This window comes from Arvicanthis niloticus, chromosome 1 (genome assembly GCF_011762505.2).
Source record: "Arvicanthis niloticus isolate mArvNil1 chromosome 1, mArvNil1.pat.X, whole genome shotgun sequence".
In the NCBI taxonomy this organism is placed as follows: domain Eukaryota; kingdom Metazoa; phylum Chordata; class Mammalia; order Rodentia; family Muridae; genus Arvicanthis; species Arvicanthis niloticus.
Genome location: NC_047658.1, coordinates 97,450,339 through 97,468,831, shown reverse-complemented (window position 1 = coordinate 97,468,831; position 18,493 = coordinate 97,450,339). Strand labels below are relative to the sequence as shown.

Here is an 18,493-nt window from a genome sequence, read left to right as displayed (position 1 = left end):
TGTATGTATATATATGTACATACATATATATATAATAATAATAATATATATAATATCACACACACACACACACAAGAATTAAATAAGTTTTGAATTTCTTTTGGTGTCTAGAAATCACAGTCCATAGGTAAATTGATTGCCTATGTGGCTTATACATTGGTTCTTTGTTTAACTTGTTATGGACTTCTCAATTGTGTCTAAAACTGATCTCATAGGCCGTGATAGAGTCACCAGGTCAAGGGGGAAGGGTTGAAATCTTAGGTCACAATTTTCTTTAAGTGAGACAAGATTTGTTATATCACTTGGGTATACCCCATCCTTGGGAGCTTGAGTACAGCTGGCCCAGTGACATATAGTCCCCTGCTAGAGCACTGTGTCTCAGGTGAAGTAGCTCCCTTGCTTTAGAGGGCAGGGCATGGATTTGGCAGTATAGTGACAGGGTTACTTACAGTTACATAATCCTAACTGTGTCAAATGATACAGCTGATGATGGGCTTTCATTCTTCATTTGTAGATGAGCCCATGGATTCTACAATGGAGGATGCTGTTGACGGTGACTTTGCATTAATTAACAAGTTGGATATAAAGTGTGATCTTAAAACACTCAGCAGTGATCTCAAAGGAAGCATAGAGGTTGAAGAGAAGGAGAAAGAAAAGAGTTTAAAGAAAGAAGGATCTAAAGAGTTAATTCATCCACAAGCTATAGAGGAGAAGTTGGGCTCTGGTGAACCATCACATTCAATCAAAGTTCATATTGGTCCTAAGCCAGGTAGTGTAAATTTTGTATCACTTGATAGTTATACCTGGAGACTTTGATTAGATTTTCTTGTGTTGTGATTTTTTTGGGGGGGTGGGGGTGGGGGTGGGGTAAGGGATTTTTTTGCCTTTCTCCCTTTCTTTCTCTCTCTTTCTTTTTCTTTCTCTCTTTCTCTCTTTCTCTCTTTCTCTTTCTTTCTTTCTTTCTTTCTTTCTTTCTTTCTTTCTTTCTTTCTTTTTTATTTTTTTTCTTTAACTTAGTTTTTCAAGATAGGATTTCTCTGTGTAGCCCTGGCTGTCCTGGAACTCACTCTATAGACCAGGCTGGCCTCGAACTCAGAGATTAGCCTGTCTCTGCCTTCTGAGTGCTGGGATTAAAGAGATGCTTCACCACACTTGGCTTGGGGAAATATCTTAATAAGAGTAGCTAATTATTTATTTGAGGACAGTTAAAGTTACTTTAGGGGTGGTTACATATTTTTTCAGGAAATATGTAATTGTCTGGGTTACTCAGTTTTTATTGGTTTACAATAGGGTACATTAATACATGATTTTAAAAATTAGAGCAGACTTCATCAACCTGAATTCTGTGAGCACAGAGTGTAATTGGAGACACAAATATGTTAAAATGAGCAAGGATTTTTTTTTTTAAAGATTTGTTTCTTTTTATATATGTGAGTACACTGTAGCTGTCTTCAGACACACCAGAAGAGGGCATTGGATTACACATGGTTGTGAGCCACCATGTTATTGGCGGGAATTGAACTCAGGACCTCTGGAAGAACAGCCAGTGCTCTTAACCACTGAGCCTTCTCTCCAGCCCCAAGGATTCTTCATAATTAAAAGAACTAGCACAACGATCAGCCACCAGAGTGTGTTCTAGGTTCAGAGTGTCCCTAGAAATGTGGGCCCGAGAGGTAGCAGATCCTTGAAGCATTCGTTTCTAGTTGCAGAAGCAGAAGAGTGGGCAGATGTTTAAAATGGATAAATGGATGGATAGATGAATGAACAGGTGACTATCTTTCAATAATAGAGCTGCTTGAGACAGTTGTGTGACCTCTTGTCTTCTTTGACTGCTCCTATCTCTAGGGTAGAAGTTTAATGATCCTGTGAAACTTCAGTTTGAACTCTTTGGACTTACTCTGTGTAATCTATAATACTTGAAAAAGACATTTATAGCGCTAAATGTCATTGATCTAATATTTTGACATTATTTTTAGGTAAAGGGGCTGATTTGAGTAAGCCTCCATGTCGAAAAGCAAAGGAAATGAGGAAAGAAAGGAAAAGGTTGAAACTGATGCAGCAGAACTCAGCTGGGTCCTTTGAGGGTTTCCAGGCTCGAGGTCAGCCAGTGTCTGTTCTACCAAAGGCTAAATCCAACCAGCCCAAGTCACTTGAAGATTTGATTTTTGAATCTTTACCAGAGAATGCATTGCACAAGTTAGAGGTACTTGGAGGGTTTTTGTGACTTAGTTGCATTGTGTTTTGTGTTGGGTACTTATTTTCTTTGCACTAATACTTACCAGTTAGTATTTTACTACTTAGCATTTGTATTACTGTAAGTCAACTGCTATTTGAGAAAAAATTTTAAGAGCTTTTGAATATATTTTAGGCAACTAGTAATAATGTTTTAAAAAATTCATTTGTAGCATGTTTTTAAGCAAGGTACTCTGGCTTTTTGTGTTACTTGATTGTAATTAAGTAGTTGATAAAAACAAAAATATTGTAAACTTATCTTTGAAATTAAAATGGTAAAAGATAATTTAGATATTAAAAGACTAGAACTTAATAAGCAAATTGGCTTTATCATCATTTTTCCATCTAGGTTTTGATCAAGGTATCACTGTTGGCATATATACAAACCTGTACTAACTTATACTACTCTCTCACCTTTTATACATGCTGTGATAAAACATCATAACCACAAAGCAAGTTGGAGAGGAAAGAGTTTATTTGGCTACACTTCCCACATCACTGTTTATCACTGAATGAAATCAGGATAGGAACTCAAGCAGGGGAGGAACGTGGAGGCAGGAGCTGATGCAGAGGCTGTGAAGGGGTGTTGTTTACTGGCTCTTCCTATGGCTTGCTCGGTCCCCTTTCTTATAGAACTCAGGGCACCAGCCTAGGAATGACACTACTTGCAATGGAGTGGACCCTTTTTTATCAATCATTAATTTAAAAAATGCCTTACAACCAGATCTTACAGGAACATTTCTTTCAATTGATGTTCCTTCCTGTCAGATAACTAGCTTGTGTCAAGTTGACATAAAATTAGCCAGCACAACTACCAAATCCTTCCTCATTAAGAAATCCCAACCAATTTAGCTAAAACATTTTTTGTGCCAAATTCCCATTTTTCTCAAACTTTCATATTTCAACAACAAATTAAAAATTCCAATATTAATTATATATTAAAATTATTTTAAAAAATGTTAGTCATAATGATGTAAAAATATTCTCATGCTTGATTTGAATTTTTAGCTTAATATCCAAGGACATAATGCTAATCTTAATGGGGCTGAAGTGATGGCTCAGTGGGGAAGAGCGAAGACCTTAGTTCGAATCCCTAGCTCCCATATAGTCATGGCTGTGTGTGCCTCTAACCTCAATTTTGGTGGGTTTAGGCAGCCAGATCTCAGAACTTGTTGGCTAGCCAACTTACCTAGCCAAAAAGATGAGCTTCTGGTTCATTGAGAGGCCTTAATATGTAAAACATGAAGCTACAATCAGCTTGCCACTACAATCACCACACACACACAGATATCACACACACACACACACACACACACAGTATTCACTACACACACACAGACACACAGATATTTTAAAAGGTTTGCTATAGAGGTTTTATCAGACAAATTTTAACAACTTTGACTATTACAACTACTTGTTACTTTGGTACTGCTATTAACTCTCTTCCTTCCAGAATTGTAGAGAATTGAATATACTACTTAAGATACAAAGGGGCCTTTATCCATAAGTAGTCAGTGAATCAGTCACACCTCAAGTAACAGTTCTGTAGGTCTTAGCATTTCCATTTTTAATATGGTAGTACCCAGGATGTGAGGGATTTGTATCCACTGGGTATCACTCTTTCCTTTGCCAACATGAAATGCCCCATTATGTCCTCATTATATTGCATTTAATTTTCTTTTGCTAATATTTTACTAATGCATCTTAACTGTTAGTAATTAATGTTAAGATAAATGTTAGCTAGTCCTTTGCAGAGTTACCATTTTTAACTTATCCTCATTTAAGGTCCTGAAAGCTTTGGCTATTTGTCTAAGATGTTGACATTGTAAGATAATTGTAAAGGAAATATAATAGTGCATTTAACTCTACAGTGACATGCACACACTTTGGGAGAATTTCCTCTCATAGTTACACACTTGTAGGTTTAGAGTTATTAATGAATAACGGTATCTAAAGGTATATTTACAGTTTTTAGTCTTTCTCTCTTTCTTTCTCTCTCTCTTTCTCTCTTCCTTTCTTAAAGATTTATTTTATATATATGAGTACATTGTAGTTGTCTTCAGACATACCAGAAGAGGACATCAGATCCCATTACAGATGGTTGTGAGCCACCATGTGGTTGCTGGGAATTGAACTCAGGACCTCTGGAAGAAGAGTCAGTGCTTTTTACCTCAGAGCCATCTCTCCAGCCCATTTTTAGTGTTTCTGACTGAGTTTTAGTAAGTTGTGGACAACTAAAATTTGAGAGAGTTTGTGTTAAACACAGCTAAGAGGAACCTGTCAGTTTACAGTAGAGATAGATGTTTTTAATTTGTCAGAGGTGAGGCTTAAATTTGCAGGCGATCTTCTTTTGTTTTCTTTAAGTAGACTGTAGATTGTAGCAATAACTTTTTCTTCATTTGCTAACTTAGCTGATTTTTAATGTTAAAATACATGCTTATGCTTTAATATTTTTTGAAACATGGTTTTTTGAGTGAGCATGTTTGTTAGTGCATATTCTATAGAAATGAATCAGTAAATGAATTAATAAACATTGTTTTTTAACTCCTTCTGAAGGTGAGGGTGGTAAGATCTTCTCCACCAAGTCCTCAGTTCAAAGCCACATTTCAGGAGTCTTACCAGGTCTATAAACGTTACCAGATGATTATTCACAAGGATCCACCTGATAAGCCAACTGTGAGCCAGGTCAGCAGGCCAAGTATGAGATTTTGGTATAATTGTACTATATTTTTGTTTATATCCAATTTGTAGCATAACTTCACAGAGATAAGACCGAGTGAGTGGACATTCTGTAAATGTGAATTCACTATCATTATGTGTTAAGTGCCAGTCATACAGAGTTTCAAAGTGGAAAGTCATGCCACGTTGTCGTTATTGAAAGCTGCTGTGTATTTATCTATATTTATCTACAAATCAGTCCTGTAGCTTCAAGTTAAATATCCATGAGAAGGTGCACTTGACCTGGTGTGTTGCTATGTTTCATCCATGTTTGAAAGTCATCTAGAGAGTTCATAGCAGCTCAATTTTTCCTTATTAATGGAATACCCATATATAAAAGAGATGGACTGGAAAAGGAAGAAGGTAGAGGTCTTTAATAGACTCCTTGTCCACTTACAATTTTATATAGCAGATAATTTGAAAAAAACCAAAAAACAAAAACATGTGGGAATGAAAAAAGCCTAAAGCACTTCCTTCAGTAGAGGTGGCAGAAGTGCTGGCTGAGACCAGTTCGAAGCAGTAGCCATTAGTGTATGTGATAGTACTGCTGGTGAATAGAGAAAAGCCAAAGTAGAAACAAATTGTCTGGCTCTTGTGAGTTTAAGGTTGTCCTGAATGTTGGTAGAAAGTTGGCGCTTAGACCTGTGCCATTCCATTCCATTCCTGCTGCTTTGTGACAAATCCAAGGGCTGAACTTTGGAAGTGGTTTGTAGAGATCTTCCTCTAGCCTCACCTTCAGAAGTGTGTCAACAGGTAGAGTTGGTTCAATAGCATTGGCTTATATTTTCCTTGCTCTGAAGGTGAGGCTAGTACCTGCCTCCTTTGAGGACCCAGAGTTCAAGTCATCCTTCAACCAGTCCCTTTCTTTATATACCAAGTATCAAGTGGCTATACACCAGGATGCACCTGTTTTATGTGGAAAGTCTGAGGTACTGTTTCTTAAACATTTTTTTCCCGTATATTGACAAGGTTGTAAAGAAGCATGATATATCTTGACTATTAAGTAGAGCTGATTGATGACTCTTTGAGTATCTCTTACTGAGCTTTGTGGAAAAGATTCATACCTAGCATTTTGAATCCTTTAATAAAAATAATTGTAAGTTTAAAAACAGTTTTTCCACCAGGAATCTGAATGCAGCATTATTAGTGTTTTGTCCTGCAGCCTAAGTCAGCAGACATTTACTGACTATACCTCAAGGTGGAAGAAGCAGACCTGTTGAGATTGTTGTATAGAGCATCATCTAACAAGCACTTTTTGGGTCAGAGCATCATCTAACAAGCACTTTTTGGGTCCTCCATTTCCCAGGCTGTGGATCTTAAACGAGTGAGACAGTCTACTGTTGTAACAGTGGGATAGAGGTGTGTTGGAATAAAGGAACCGACAGGTACAGAGGTGACATTGAGTCAGGCATGGGCAGAGGGGTAAGAGTATGTCTGGCCTGAAGAGGAGAAGGCTGTTCTTGGCAGCAGTTCAACCATGCTCAACAGTATGGAGGCTGAAGTACACAGGATGCTTGACGAACCTCTCCTTAGCTGTGTGTAAGGCGATAGAGAAATGAGTAAGCTCTGCAGTTTTAGTTAGGAGCAAGACTTTTTTACAAGTTATTTTGGAAGCACAAAACACCTAAATGCCATCAATCATTCAATAGTTCTCAACATGCCGTCGTCTCTATTTTTGTTTTTCTTTTTATGCTCTTTGCTATTATGTTGGGTTATTTTGTTCCAAATCTTAGCCATTGTACCATTTTGTTTATAAGTACTTTAGTATGTATCTTGACTTAATAACACTGTTTGATAATGAGCTAAAACAATCCAGGAAGAATTATAAACATGTATAGAATACTTTAGTCCTTAAGAAGCACAAGAAACTAAAGTTGAACTGATTTTTTTTTTTTCTTGTGGTGCTGCATATTGAACTTTGGATGTGATAGGCAAGCATTCTACTATAGTTTAGCTCTTGAAGTGATACTTTTTTTTTTAAACAAGAGAATTTTACTTGTACTTGTATATGTAATTCAGAACTAGCTTTATTCCTCCTGTCTCAGCTCGTTGTCTTCCGCTCCAGCCTTCTCTGCAGTTGTTTAATTGAAGACTGACTCATGCTGGTGGAGAGGACTATTGTTATTTTAGGGCTCCTCATTCTAACAGTCTAGCCCTCAGCTTTTAAAAAGCAGCAGGATTCTTTGCTGATGGCTTCAGCTTTCCTGAAGTTGCAGAGATGTATATTCTAATCCTGGAGACAGTCAAAGAAGCTGGGACAGTGAGGAACTGAAAATTAGTGGGTGGTGGAGGCTCTTCACCTGAACCACAAGTCTTTTTTTCTTTTTCTTTTTAAGATTTATTTATTTTATTTATGTGAGTACATTGTAGCTGTCTTCAGACACACCAGAAATGGATAGCAGATCTTATTACAAATGGTTGTGAGCCACCATATGGTTGCTGAGAATTGAACTCAGGACCTCTGGAAGAATAGTCAGTACTCTTAACCACTGAGCCGTCTCTTCAGCCCCGAACCACAAGTCTTGAGGAGGGAGTGATTACTAGCATGCTGGATCTTCTAAGATCCTGTCTGGGGTAAAGTCACCATGATGGTGGATATACGGAGGAAGTCCATATTCAAGAATGGGGTGTCTCAGGGTAGAGCCCAGAAAACTTGATGGATTTTTACCTGTATTTTTCATTTCTGTGTATCTGTCATTTCATTCCTCTGATTGTTTTTACTGCTTTCTTTTGTAATGCATGATTTGTTTCTTGTATGACATTTAAAATTCTTTTAAGATTTTTTAATTTAAATTTTGAGGCATAAAAGTATCTATAAAAGTGCTTAATCTAGAATGTATTCCATAGATTTTATTTTATTTTATTGGGTCTACTTTACATCTATACTAACTTCATTCTTTATAGATAAAGAAGTGGCTCTGGTTTCTTTTATCTAATCCCTTTTGTACCATTCTATTACTGTTAACACAAGTTTCATGTATGTTTGTTATAAATCAGTTATATTTTATACAATTTAATTATAAAATATTAATTTCTGTTTTATATAATTGTTTATGATTATATTTTATGTAAAATAAAAATATAGTTATATTTCATACAGTTATTTTTGTATAATGTCTTGGGGCTGGAAAACTAGCTCAATGGTTAAGAGGAAGTAGTCTTCCTGAGGATTTGAGTGTAGCTCTAGCATCCATGTAAGGTGGTTCACATTGAGAATAACTTTAGCTTACAGAAGATCCGACACCCTCTCTGGCCTCCTCAGACATGCACACACACGGCAAACTTTCATGCAAAAAAAAAAACAAAAAAAGAAAAAAAAAAGAAAAGAAATGTCTAGTGTATGTGTGTGTGTTGAGATTTTTTTTTTTTTTTGAGAAAAGATTTCTCAGTGTAGCTTTGGCTGTCTTGGAACTCTGTAGACCAGGCTTGAACTCAGAGGCCTGCCTCTGCTTCAAAAGTGCCAGGATTAAAAGCATACGCTGCCACCACCACCTGGTCGTAATGCAAATATCTGTGTTTTTTAGTGGTCTTAGGTGAGTCCTGTGAAAGGTTGTTAGCACTAAGGGGTTGCGACCCACAGTTGAGAGCCGCCGATTTAAGACGTATAAGATGGTGTCACTTCCTAATTCTAGTATAGTTTTACCCCTGTCCAGTTTCATTACAGCCTTATTGTCATTGCATTCATGTTGAATATGTTACTGCTCCAACAAAAGAAGAATGCACATGCTATTTTTATAGCTGCTTTTTAAATCAGAGAGGCAAAGAAAGGAGAGTGCGCCTCAGTGTTTGAGAACCTCTGTGTTAGAGGCTTAGTCTTAGACATGTGTGTAGTCCCTCACTGACAGTGTTTCAGTAGCATTTACCTCCTCCCTTTGTCTTTCTAAGTGTTTGCTTCTGTTGGCTTCGCAAGCAGCTTTTCTGCTCTTCTGGCTGATTTGTCTCCAGCAGCACTTTGGGGAGAACGTTGTTCTGTAGTCAGAAGTAATTAAATGTGGATTTCTTGGCTGAGGAGGTTTTGAGGGCAGTCACTGAGGTTTGCTGTGATCCGAGAGGGTTACTTTAGTTGTCTCCTTTTCTGTTTCTCTCTGGTAAGCCACTGGCCTCCAGGTTAACTGTTGCTCAGAAGGAACTTCTGGCTTCCTTATTGCTTACCACCATAATCTCTGTTGTTGTCAAGAATATTAATGCTTGAATACCCTCATACTCTATCCCAAATATAGCTAGTTTCTTTGGGCAGAGAGAAGCATCTTCTTTCCTTATTATCTTGCTCAACACTCATTTGACCTGTGCAGAATTGTTCTGGGTTTTTTGTGTGTTTTATTTTTTGTGACATTCCTGAGTAATTTATCTTCATGAGACTGTACACAGTTCAAAGCTTTGGACTTCTAAAATAGATAAATTGGACCTGCTGACTCCCAGGACCCTCCCACTGACCTCATGATAGTTCTGCGTAAGGAGGTGGTTTTTGCTGTGTGTGTGACCCTTTTCCTGCTGTATCCTTTCCGAGGAATTAATTGTTACTGTACACGCCAAGTTGTGTTCTCTATGGGGCTGCCTGCTGACAGGGGTTTGGGTATGCTGCTTTGTTCTTTCCAGTTGTGAAGTATGTTTTTATATGGGGAAAAAGCTAATTTTTACATGGACTTCCAAAGACATTCCGTCTTATATGATTTCAATTTTCTGTAGGAGCAAATGGCTAGTGTTCCTCTTTTCAATGAGACAAAAAGAAAATCCCAAAGTGTTATTTTTTGAAAAAAATTATTTTCCTGACTTGTTTTAAGAGACTCTATAGTACCACATTGTAGTGTGAGGTTTTGTTAAAGTAATGGGAGAACTACTTTTCTTTATTTGCTTTTCTGTTTAAGAAATTTAAAGTAACAGTCTGTTATTAGTATACAAAATCCATTTTGGCTGTGTTGTTAATCATAAAATAATTCCTTAAAATCCCTAAGAAGTTTGTTTTCTTTTTGAGAAATTTGATAAAAGGATAAATATGGCTTAGATATTTCTGATAAAAATTCAATTTTTTTTCAGTAGCATCTTTAGGAAGGTATCATGTAGTTGCTCATAGAAGTCACATAGGATTCATAACTCACTCCAGTATGTATTTCCAGTATGATTTTCAATCAGGAAGATGTCAGATTTTCAGAAAATAATATTTATAAATAAAATAGGTGATTTGTGACCTACCTTGTATATAATACAGTATAAAGTATAAAGACAACATCTAGGAATATTTGCTTTCTAAAAACCAAGTTTATATAAATATGCGTTTTTTTTTGCTGAAAATTTGATGTTGAATTTTAGAAAAATGCTATTTAATAAAAATTAAGTACAGTTTTTCCTAAAGTAATTACAATGACTTTTCTAGTTCTTAATTATCTAAAAAAAACTATAGTTATAGTCATGATAGCCTCAGATTTCATAGTCAATAGTTGTTTCTCAGAATCTATTATGAGTGTTATCTAACACAGAGAAGCTGAAGGAATGGTGTCCTCATATCAGTGTATCCATCCTCTAAGTTGAACCATGTTCAGTTTTCCTTTGTTTTATCTTCTGTGTGAAATGCATCAAGAAAAGAAAAGAAAAGAAAAAGAAAAGAAAAAGAAAAGAAAAGTCTGAGCACTGGCTGCTCTTGCAAATGACCTATGTTCGATTCTCAGCACCCACATAGTAGCTCAAAAGTGTAACTCCTGTTCTCGGTGATTCAGTACTCTCTTCTTGCCTCCCTGGGCACCAGGCACCCACATGATGCAAAAACACTCAAGCAAATAAAAAAATAAAATTTAAGGAAGTCTCTAAGCCAATTGGTCTTTTAAGAATCTTGTATTTAGGGTTTACTTATTAGTAATTATAGCCTTAACATTAAATGTTCTTACCAGTGAAAGAGTTAACTTGTCTTTAGGTAAAGTTTATTATTTCATTGAAATAGAATCTTCTGTATCCCAGGCTGGCCTTAGCTTGTGCTAAGGTTAACCTTTAACTTATTATCCTGCTGCTGTCTCCCGATTATAAGATTATAGGTGTTTCCCCATTTGTGTGGTTTTAGAATTGGACTCAAAGCTAAATGTGTTCTAGTACTCTATCAATTAAGCTGCAACTCCAGACCCTGTAGGTGAGTTAAAAAAATATTGAGGCATAATATATATACAGAAAAGTATGCATAAGTGCACACACATTTGAACTCTTAAGAAACTGATCACTAGGGCTGGATGTGGTGGTGCATTCCTTTAATCCCAGAGGCAGGTGGGTTTCTGTGTATTTCCGTGTATTCTGTGACCAGGTCAGGAGGTCATTGGATCCTCTGGAACTGGAGTTCAAACAGTAAGATCCTCTGTATGGGAAGTGAGTGTGGGCTAAACCTGAACATACTATGTAGACCAGCCAGATTGGCCTTGACTCACTGAGATTTACCTCCTTATGCCTCAGTGCTAGGATTAAAGGTATGCACCATCACATTACGTGTGTGTGTGTGTATGTGTGTGTGTGTGTGTGTGTATATATATATAATCTTTTAAGAGGTTTTAAAAAATGAACACTTGATTTTTTTTTTTAGAGCAGTTTTAGGTTAAAGGCTTTCTTGTGTTTTTGTTTTCTTTTTTCTTTTTTTCTTTTCTTTTTTTTTTGTTTTTTGTTTTTTTTGTTTTTCAAGACAGGGTCTCTCTGTGTAGCCTGGGCTGTCCTGGAACTCACTCTGTAGACTGGCCTTGAACTCAGAAATCCGCCTGCCCCTGCCTCCCAAGTGCTGGGATTATAAAGGTGTGCACCACCACTGCCCGGCAAGTCTTTCTTTATATGTTAATAATTCTTGTGGTTTCAAGAGAAACTAGAGCATGGGAGTTCAATTTTTATTTTGAAGTTATATCTCTGACTTTAAAAAGGACATCTGAATTATGAATTTTTACTTTAGTTAAGATGTTTTAAAAGTGGCAGCTCTGAAGCCTTTAGAAGTGTTGAGCTGACAGTGTTGTGAACCCTGTGCATGCTCCCCTTCAGCACTGTCGGTTCTGGAAGTCTTGTTTCTCTTGCCACCATTTAGAAACTGCAGTGGTATGTAAAGAAGCTGTGGTGTTTTAACTCCTGTAAATGTGTTTTTGCTGTTGATTTGTGACGTAGTCTTGTGTGAATTTGAAATTTGTAGTGATTGGCATTAGAGGCTGGTATGCTTTCACCAAAAGATCATTTTAAAACTTACCTTGTCTGCCTCCCTATGACAGTCCAGAATGTAAGTAGACCTTCACTTCTGGAATCCTTACTTAAGGGAAAGTTATTCATAGTCAAGTACTCATGATTGGGCAGCCAGTGTGCACGACGGGAAGAGGTCTTTCTGGTTCCTTTATGACCATCAGACAGGAAAGGATCTGGTGGAGTCTTGATTTGCTGTCTTACTCAAGCCTCCAGGCCGGAAACACCTTTGCTGTTCCCTTTTCCAGTGTTCTTCCTGTGTGATTGTAGCTTGGTGTTTGCAGCCCCAGGAGAATGAAAAAGGCTGTTTGTGTTTGCTAGACATAATTTTCTTTGAGGAAGTGCAAATACAGGCAGTTTATCATGTTGTGAGTGATTTAAAGGTCATCATGTTAACTAACCCAGAAGAGCTTTCAGCTTCCTTTTCTCTTAGTAGCTCTACTCTATTGTATTTAAAACTTAAAGTTATCCAATGTGTCAAAGACTGAACATCTGTCAGTTATTCAGAGACAAGTCACACGTGGTCACACACTGCTTGTATAGATACTGTACTCTAGCTTATAGTTAGCTGCATTTCTATGATGGCGGGATCTGAGTGTCTTAAATTTAGGGAAGATGTAGGGGATTGAATCTAGGGTCTCATGCTAGGCATGTACTCTACCTTTGAACTATTGTGTATCTCCTAGTAAGGTACTGTTTCGAAGGCATTAGTACAGTTAGCAACTCACTGTAAAATCACATACAGATCCTTTGCTTTGGTGGAGCTTCCTTTGGTGGAGTAAGACTGGGAATGGTCAGAGATAGTCATTAAACAAGCATAATGAAGTAGTAGTTTGCAGGTTAGCAGGGTTTATTTTTAGAAAAGGTAGATATAAACGTGGTTTAGAAATACTAGTCATTAGCTCAAAACCAGGCCACCAAATTTTTGGAAAAAGATGCTTGAGAGATGTTTTGGTAAATAAAACAATTTTTTTAAAAGATTTATTTATTTTATGTATGTGAGTACACTGTAGCTGTCTTCAGACCCACCAGAAGAGACCATCAGATCCTATTACAGATGCTTGTGAGCCACCAAGTAGCTGCTGGGAATTGAACTCAGGACCTCTGAAAGAGCAGTCAGTGCTCTTAACCACTTACCCATTTCTCCAAGCCCCCTAAATAAAACAATTTAAAATATTTACTCTATTTAAATTATGTAGATGTGCCTTTGTATTTGTAGATGTGTGGGTATGTGAGCACAGTGTAGCTGAGGCCAGAGGTTTCAGATACCCTGGAGCTGGAGTTTCTGGCAGCTGTGAACCATCTAGAGTGGGTTTTGAGAATCTGAACTCAGGAATTGCAATTGCAGTAGGTGCTCCTAACCAAGTAACCATATGTCTAGCCCCCAGATACTGTTTTGTGTCTTCATGTTAACTGTCACATTGTTTTCTTTAGGGGTTTGGACTTTGGTTGAGTACCTGAAGTTCTGGAGCAGTGCTATGTCTGAGCACTAGTTAGGTTTAACTTATTAAATACAAGCACAGTAATTGCTGCAAGTAATCTGTGGGCACTTGTCTTATTTCTGAAAGTTGAGGAATGAAAGATGTGAAATGACTTGCTATGAAAGGGATGGCAGTTCTTTTTTTCAGTTTATTACATTTATTCATTTATGAGAGACATTGATTGACAGTGGAGCGTGTGCTGTGATGCTCATTGAGTTCTGAGAATAGCTTTGGGAGTCAGCTCTGATGGCCGAGGAGAACCCGGGGGAGGTAGAAACTCATCAGTTTTCTGCCTTAAACCGTAGCCCTCCACTTGTTTCCTGTGTGGCTCTAAGAGAGTTCCCAATCCTTGAACTGTTTGTGCTGTTTCCCATTTGTGCAGCATGGAGGAGGGAATACAACAGTGTTTATTGTGGGGAGGGAAAATAAGATCGTCCTTGTAATGGTGTCTGACCCCAGGATGTGGATTGGTGATGATGTACATCTGTACTAGAAGGAGTCATCAGGATATCACAAATATCAAGACCACTGATTTCCTGAGGGGTTACAATCTGGCGCCACTGATCTCTCTCCCCGCTGTTCCTTACAGACAGCCTGATCTCCCGCTTACTCATTGGACTGGAGCTCACTGGCTTTGTCAGGAAGATCAGGAGCAAATAAATGAGACTGCTGCTCCATTCAGTCAGCATTGGCAAATAAAATTATTTTCTTGTTGCTTTGTGTTTTCACTTGCATTAGCATATTCATTTGAATTGAAGGTCACATGTTTTATTTGATCACTTTTTTTTTTCCAGGGTTGAGAATCGAATCCAGGGCCTCATGTACTTTAGCTAGGCTAAACTCCCAGCTCTAGTTTTGAACTTTAGTATTAATTTTTTCTGAAAGGGAGAAAATAAAATTCATCAACATGTAAGGAATTTTTATGCTATTTTGACTCATCCTGTTACACCACAGGAAACATGAGAAGAGTACCACTAGTTTTCTTTCCTTAGAACTGGAGAAGGAAAAATAGATCTCTCTAGGTTTCATCTGATGGTAGAACTTGCTTAGATTTGGGCTAGTTCTTTTGATAAATTAGCTATATTGGGTTAGTCAGTCATATACTTTTTCTTGTTATTCCAACTTAGAAAAATGTTTGCCAGAGCCAGAAGAGAGGCATAGTACCCAGCAGTGATAACACAGAGGCCAGGGAGCTTCGTCCAGCGAATGAGTTTCAGAATTGGCAGTTTTTAAGAAACAGCTGGAGAGAAATTTAGTTTTTGCCAAATTGTAAATATCTCAGGAAGAAAAAGGAAAATTTGAATGATGACTAGAGCTCTTGACAGTTGTCACAGTAAAAGCTGCTTTTAATTTTTTGAGTGTTGAGAAATTTACCTACAAGGAGTTATGCACATTTTAGTGAGTGAAAGCTCATGTGATAGGAGTGGTCTTGCTGTGAGTGTCATTTGTCTTTAGGCTTTCTATTTAGGTCTGCTTTCCCCATTAAATCTGAGGAGCTTGTCAAGTGAGCTTCCTACTCACTTCCTACTGATGCCTGCTCGAAACAAGGAAGATTTGGCTTTTTGCTGCAGTTAGTTGTTTATTTGGTATGCCAAATAATTTTAGGTAACTGCTTGCAGGACTTAAAAGTTGGTTTTCTTCTAGTTGGTAAATTTTATTTATTTATTTATTTATTTATTTATTTATTTATTTATTTACTTTTTGAGACAGGGTTTCTCTGTGTAGTTCTGGCTGTCCTGGAACTCACTCTGTAGACCAGGCTGGCCTCGAACTCAGAAATCCGCCTGCCTCTGCCTCCCAAGTGCTGGGATTACAGGCATGCACCACCACTGTCCGGCTAGTTGGTAATTATAAAAGTAAAGAATAATACTTATCCAGAGTATAATTCTGCCTTAAAGTATGTCCAAAAAGAGAATCTATATTTGTGTTGGTTTATAAATATTGGTGCATCTATTTCTGGATTCTTATGTGGCAGTCATTCTGAAATAGCTCAAAAATTTTACATTTATAACATTTCCCATATTTATTTCTCCTGGGTTATAGAGGAATGTGTTCTTTTATTCACCAAATCATATGAACATTTTAATTTCTTGTGTGTTTCTGTCACTATGGTAGAAAGAGTCCTCAATGAATAAAGCATAGTCTTGCACATTTTAGCTAAGAAATAAAAATAAAAATGAACTTTAAACTAGTGTTGCAATCAATGCTGATGCACAAGTGTCATTGTCATATGTTTCTTTGGAGTCCTTTACATAAGTGTGGTAAATGTATTTCTTGTAGGGTTTTGTTGTGGTTTTGTTTTTTTTTGTTTTTTTTTTTTTTTGACAGGAATTTTTCTATATAGCCCTAGCTGTCCTGGAACTTGCTCTGTAGACTAGGCTAGTATCAAACTCAGAGATCTGCCTACATCTTGTGTTCTGAGTGCTTGGATTAAGGCATATGCCACCATGCCTGCTTCTGTATTTCTAGTTTGAGAAAAGTCTATATTAATTTCCACGGAGACTGAACTAGTTTTCATTCCTACCAGCATAGAAAGACCACTGCAATGAAAGTTTTAAAACATTGATGAAAAAATCTGAAGAAAGTACTGTGAGTCAGAAAGACTTCCTGTGTTCATAAGTTAGAAGAATTAAAATTGTGGCAGTGATAGCGTCCCCATCAAAATTCTAGCACTGTTTTTCATAGAAATAGGGAAAAATTTTTTCAAATTCATTTGAAGGCATAAAGATAGCCAAAGCAGTCAGTCCTAAGACAAAAGAATATTGATGATTTCAAGTTATATTACAGAGGCATAGTAACCAAACAGTAAGATACTGGCACAAAAATAGGTTAAGCTGGGGCTGGAGAGATGGCTCAGCACTTAAGAGCACCGACTGCTCTTTCAGAGGTTCTGAGTTCAATTCCCAGCAAACACATGGTGGCTCACTAGTGTGTGTGTGTGTGTGTGTGTGTGTGTGTGTGTGTGTGTATGAAAGTAATAGCTTGAGCTGATATCTGTAGAACAGAACAGAAGGTCACATGCAACTACACAAGCTAAAATCATCTTATTTTTTATAAAGATGCAAAAATAAATGCTGGAGAAATGACAACTTTGTTAACAAATGAATGAGATTAGATTGTTTTCTCTCACCCTTCACAGCAAACAGCTCCAAGTGGATCAGAGATTATAATGTAAGACCTGTAACTCTGAAACTACTAGAGAAACTGTTAAAGAAATAAAGAGATGCAGATTAGAAACTGTTAGAGGAAACACTTCAAGATACAGTCAGAGGGAAGGGCTTTCTTGGGGCTGGAGAGATGGCTCAATGGTTTAAGAGTACTGACTGCTCTTTCAGAGGTCCTGAGTTCAATTCCCAGCAACCACATGGTGGCTTACAACCATCTGTAATGGGATCCGATGCCTTCTTCTGATGAGTCTGAAAACCATGACAGTGTACTCATATCCATAAAATAAATTAAAAAATATATTTTAGAAAGGGCTTTCTGCATAGGATCCTAGTTGCCTGGGAAATAAGGCCAACAATTGATGAATTGGACCTCATGATAAAAAGCTCTGTACAACAAAGGAAGTAGTTAATTGAATGAAGAGGCATTCCATTAAATGGGAGAGATTCATTTGACAGAATTAATATCTAGAATATAGAAAAAACTCTAAACAATATAGAAACAACATAAAACATGAGCTCAGAAGCTGGCAGTTTGTGAAAAAAGAAATACAGATGGCCAATAAACATGAAAAATATTCCAACTTCACTATCCATCAGAGAGATACAGATCAAAGCTATATTGAGATTCATCTTACTCCAGTCAGACTGTCAGTCAATTAAGAAAATAAATAGCAACAAATGCTAATTTTGATTTGTAGGTTTTGTGGTATTTTCTGCTTATCCTCAATTTATATTTTTCTGATTTTTGCAAGGTATCTTATTTTTCAAGGTCAGCTTGAATTCTGTGTGTGATTGTGCATGTGTGTGCGTAGAGGCCAGAATTTGATGTGGGGTGTCTTCATTCATACTCCACTGTATGCTCTGAGAAAGGATCTCTCACTGAATCTGTGGTTTTACTGAATTTTTTTTTTCAGCCTCTTTAGGACAAATTTAGAGAAAGAAAATTTCCTTTTAAAGATAACATAAATCTTAGCTATACAGTATGTTGATTTTTATATATGTGAATTCTCCTATAGTCACCACTTAGCATAAATGATAGAACCTTTGCTACATGCTAAAGGGTTTGATTTCTTTGATCAGAATATTGCCACTCAGAGGTTACTGTAGAGTAATTTTAATCATTTTGCATAGATAACCAGAATCTTTCAAGGGGCATTTTATAGTTAGTTACTCCTGTGGTTGTTGGCCCATTTGTAAATCCCAAGTGTTGTTAATACCAGAATTCTCTTGAAAGATATCATTGGATAGAAACCAGAACTCATTAAAACAAAATTTTAGGTTATATTTTAATTTATTTTATGTATTTTTGTATGGAGGTTAGAGGACAACTGGCTGCAGTTAGCTCTCGTTCCCTTTGGATCAGACTTGGGTTGTAGACTTCATGGTGGCCTAGGCTCTTTTACTGGCTGAACAACCTCACTGGCTTTAGAAAAGGACTTTTTATTTCTTTTTATATTTATGTGTATGGTTATTCTGCCTGCATGTATATGTGTGTATCACATGCATGCTTGACATCTGTAGGGGCCACAAGAGGGCGTCAGATCTCCTGGAGCTGGAGTTAGAGGTGGTTGTGAGCCATCATATGGGATCTGAGAATTGAATCTGGGTCCTCTGAAAATAGCAGCAAGTGCTCTTAATTGCTGAGCCATTTTTCCAACCTCCTATAATTGAGTTAGTTGGCAAGGACCAGTGTTTCTTGAAGTTTTGTAG

General features: G+C 37.2%; 1 protein-coding gene across 9 annotated transcripts in view; it reads left to right on the top strand.

The window, feature by feature from the left end:
• Positions 1-18,493, top strand: part of Ate1 (arginyltransferase 1) — a 103,849-nt gene that overhangs the window by 10,123 nt on the left and 75,233 nt on the right. For 3 of the 9 annotated variants that reach the window (XM_034506406.2, XM_034506415.2, XM_076911597.1), the window contains exons 5-7: positions 515-769; positions 1,977-2,203; positions 5,751-5,879. In XM_034506406.2, the coding sequence (XP_034362297.1) occupies positions 515-769; positions 1,977-2,203; positions 5,751-5,879 (611 nt within the window). Of the gene's footprint in view, positions 1-514; positions 770-1,976; positions 2,204-4,788; positions 4,918-5,750; positions 5,880-18,493 lie in introns of all 9 variants that reach the window. The other 6 variants (XM_034506392.2, XM_034506384.2, XM_034506398.2 and 3 more) reach the window with 3 other exon arrangements.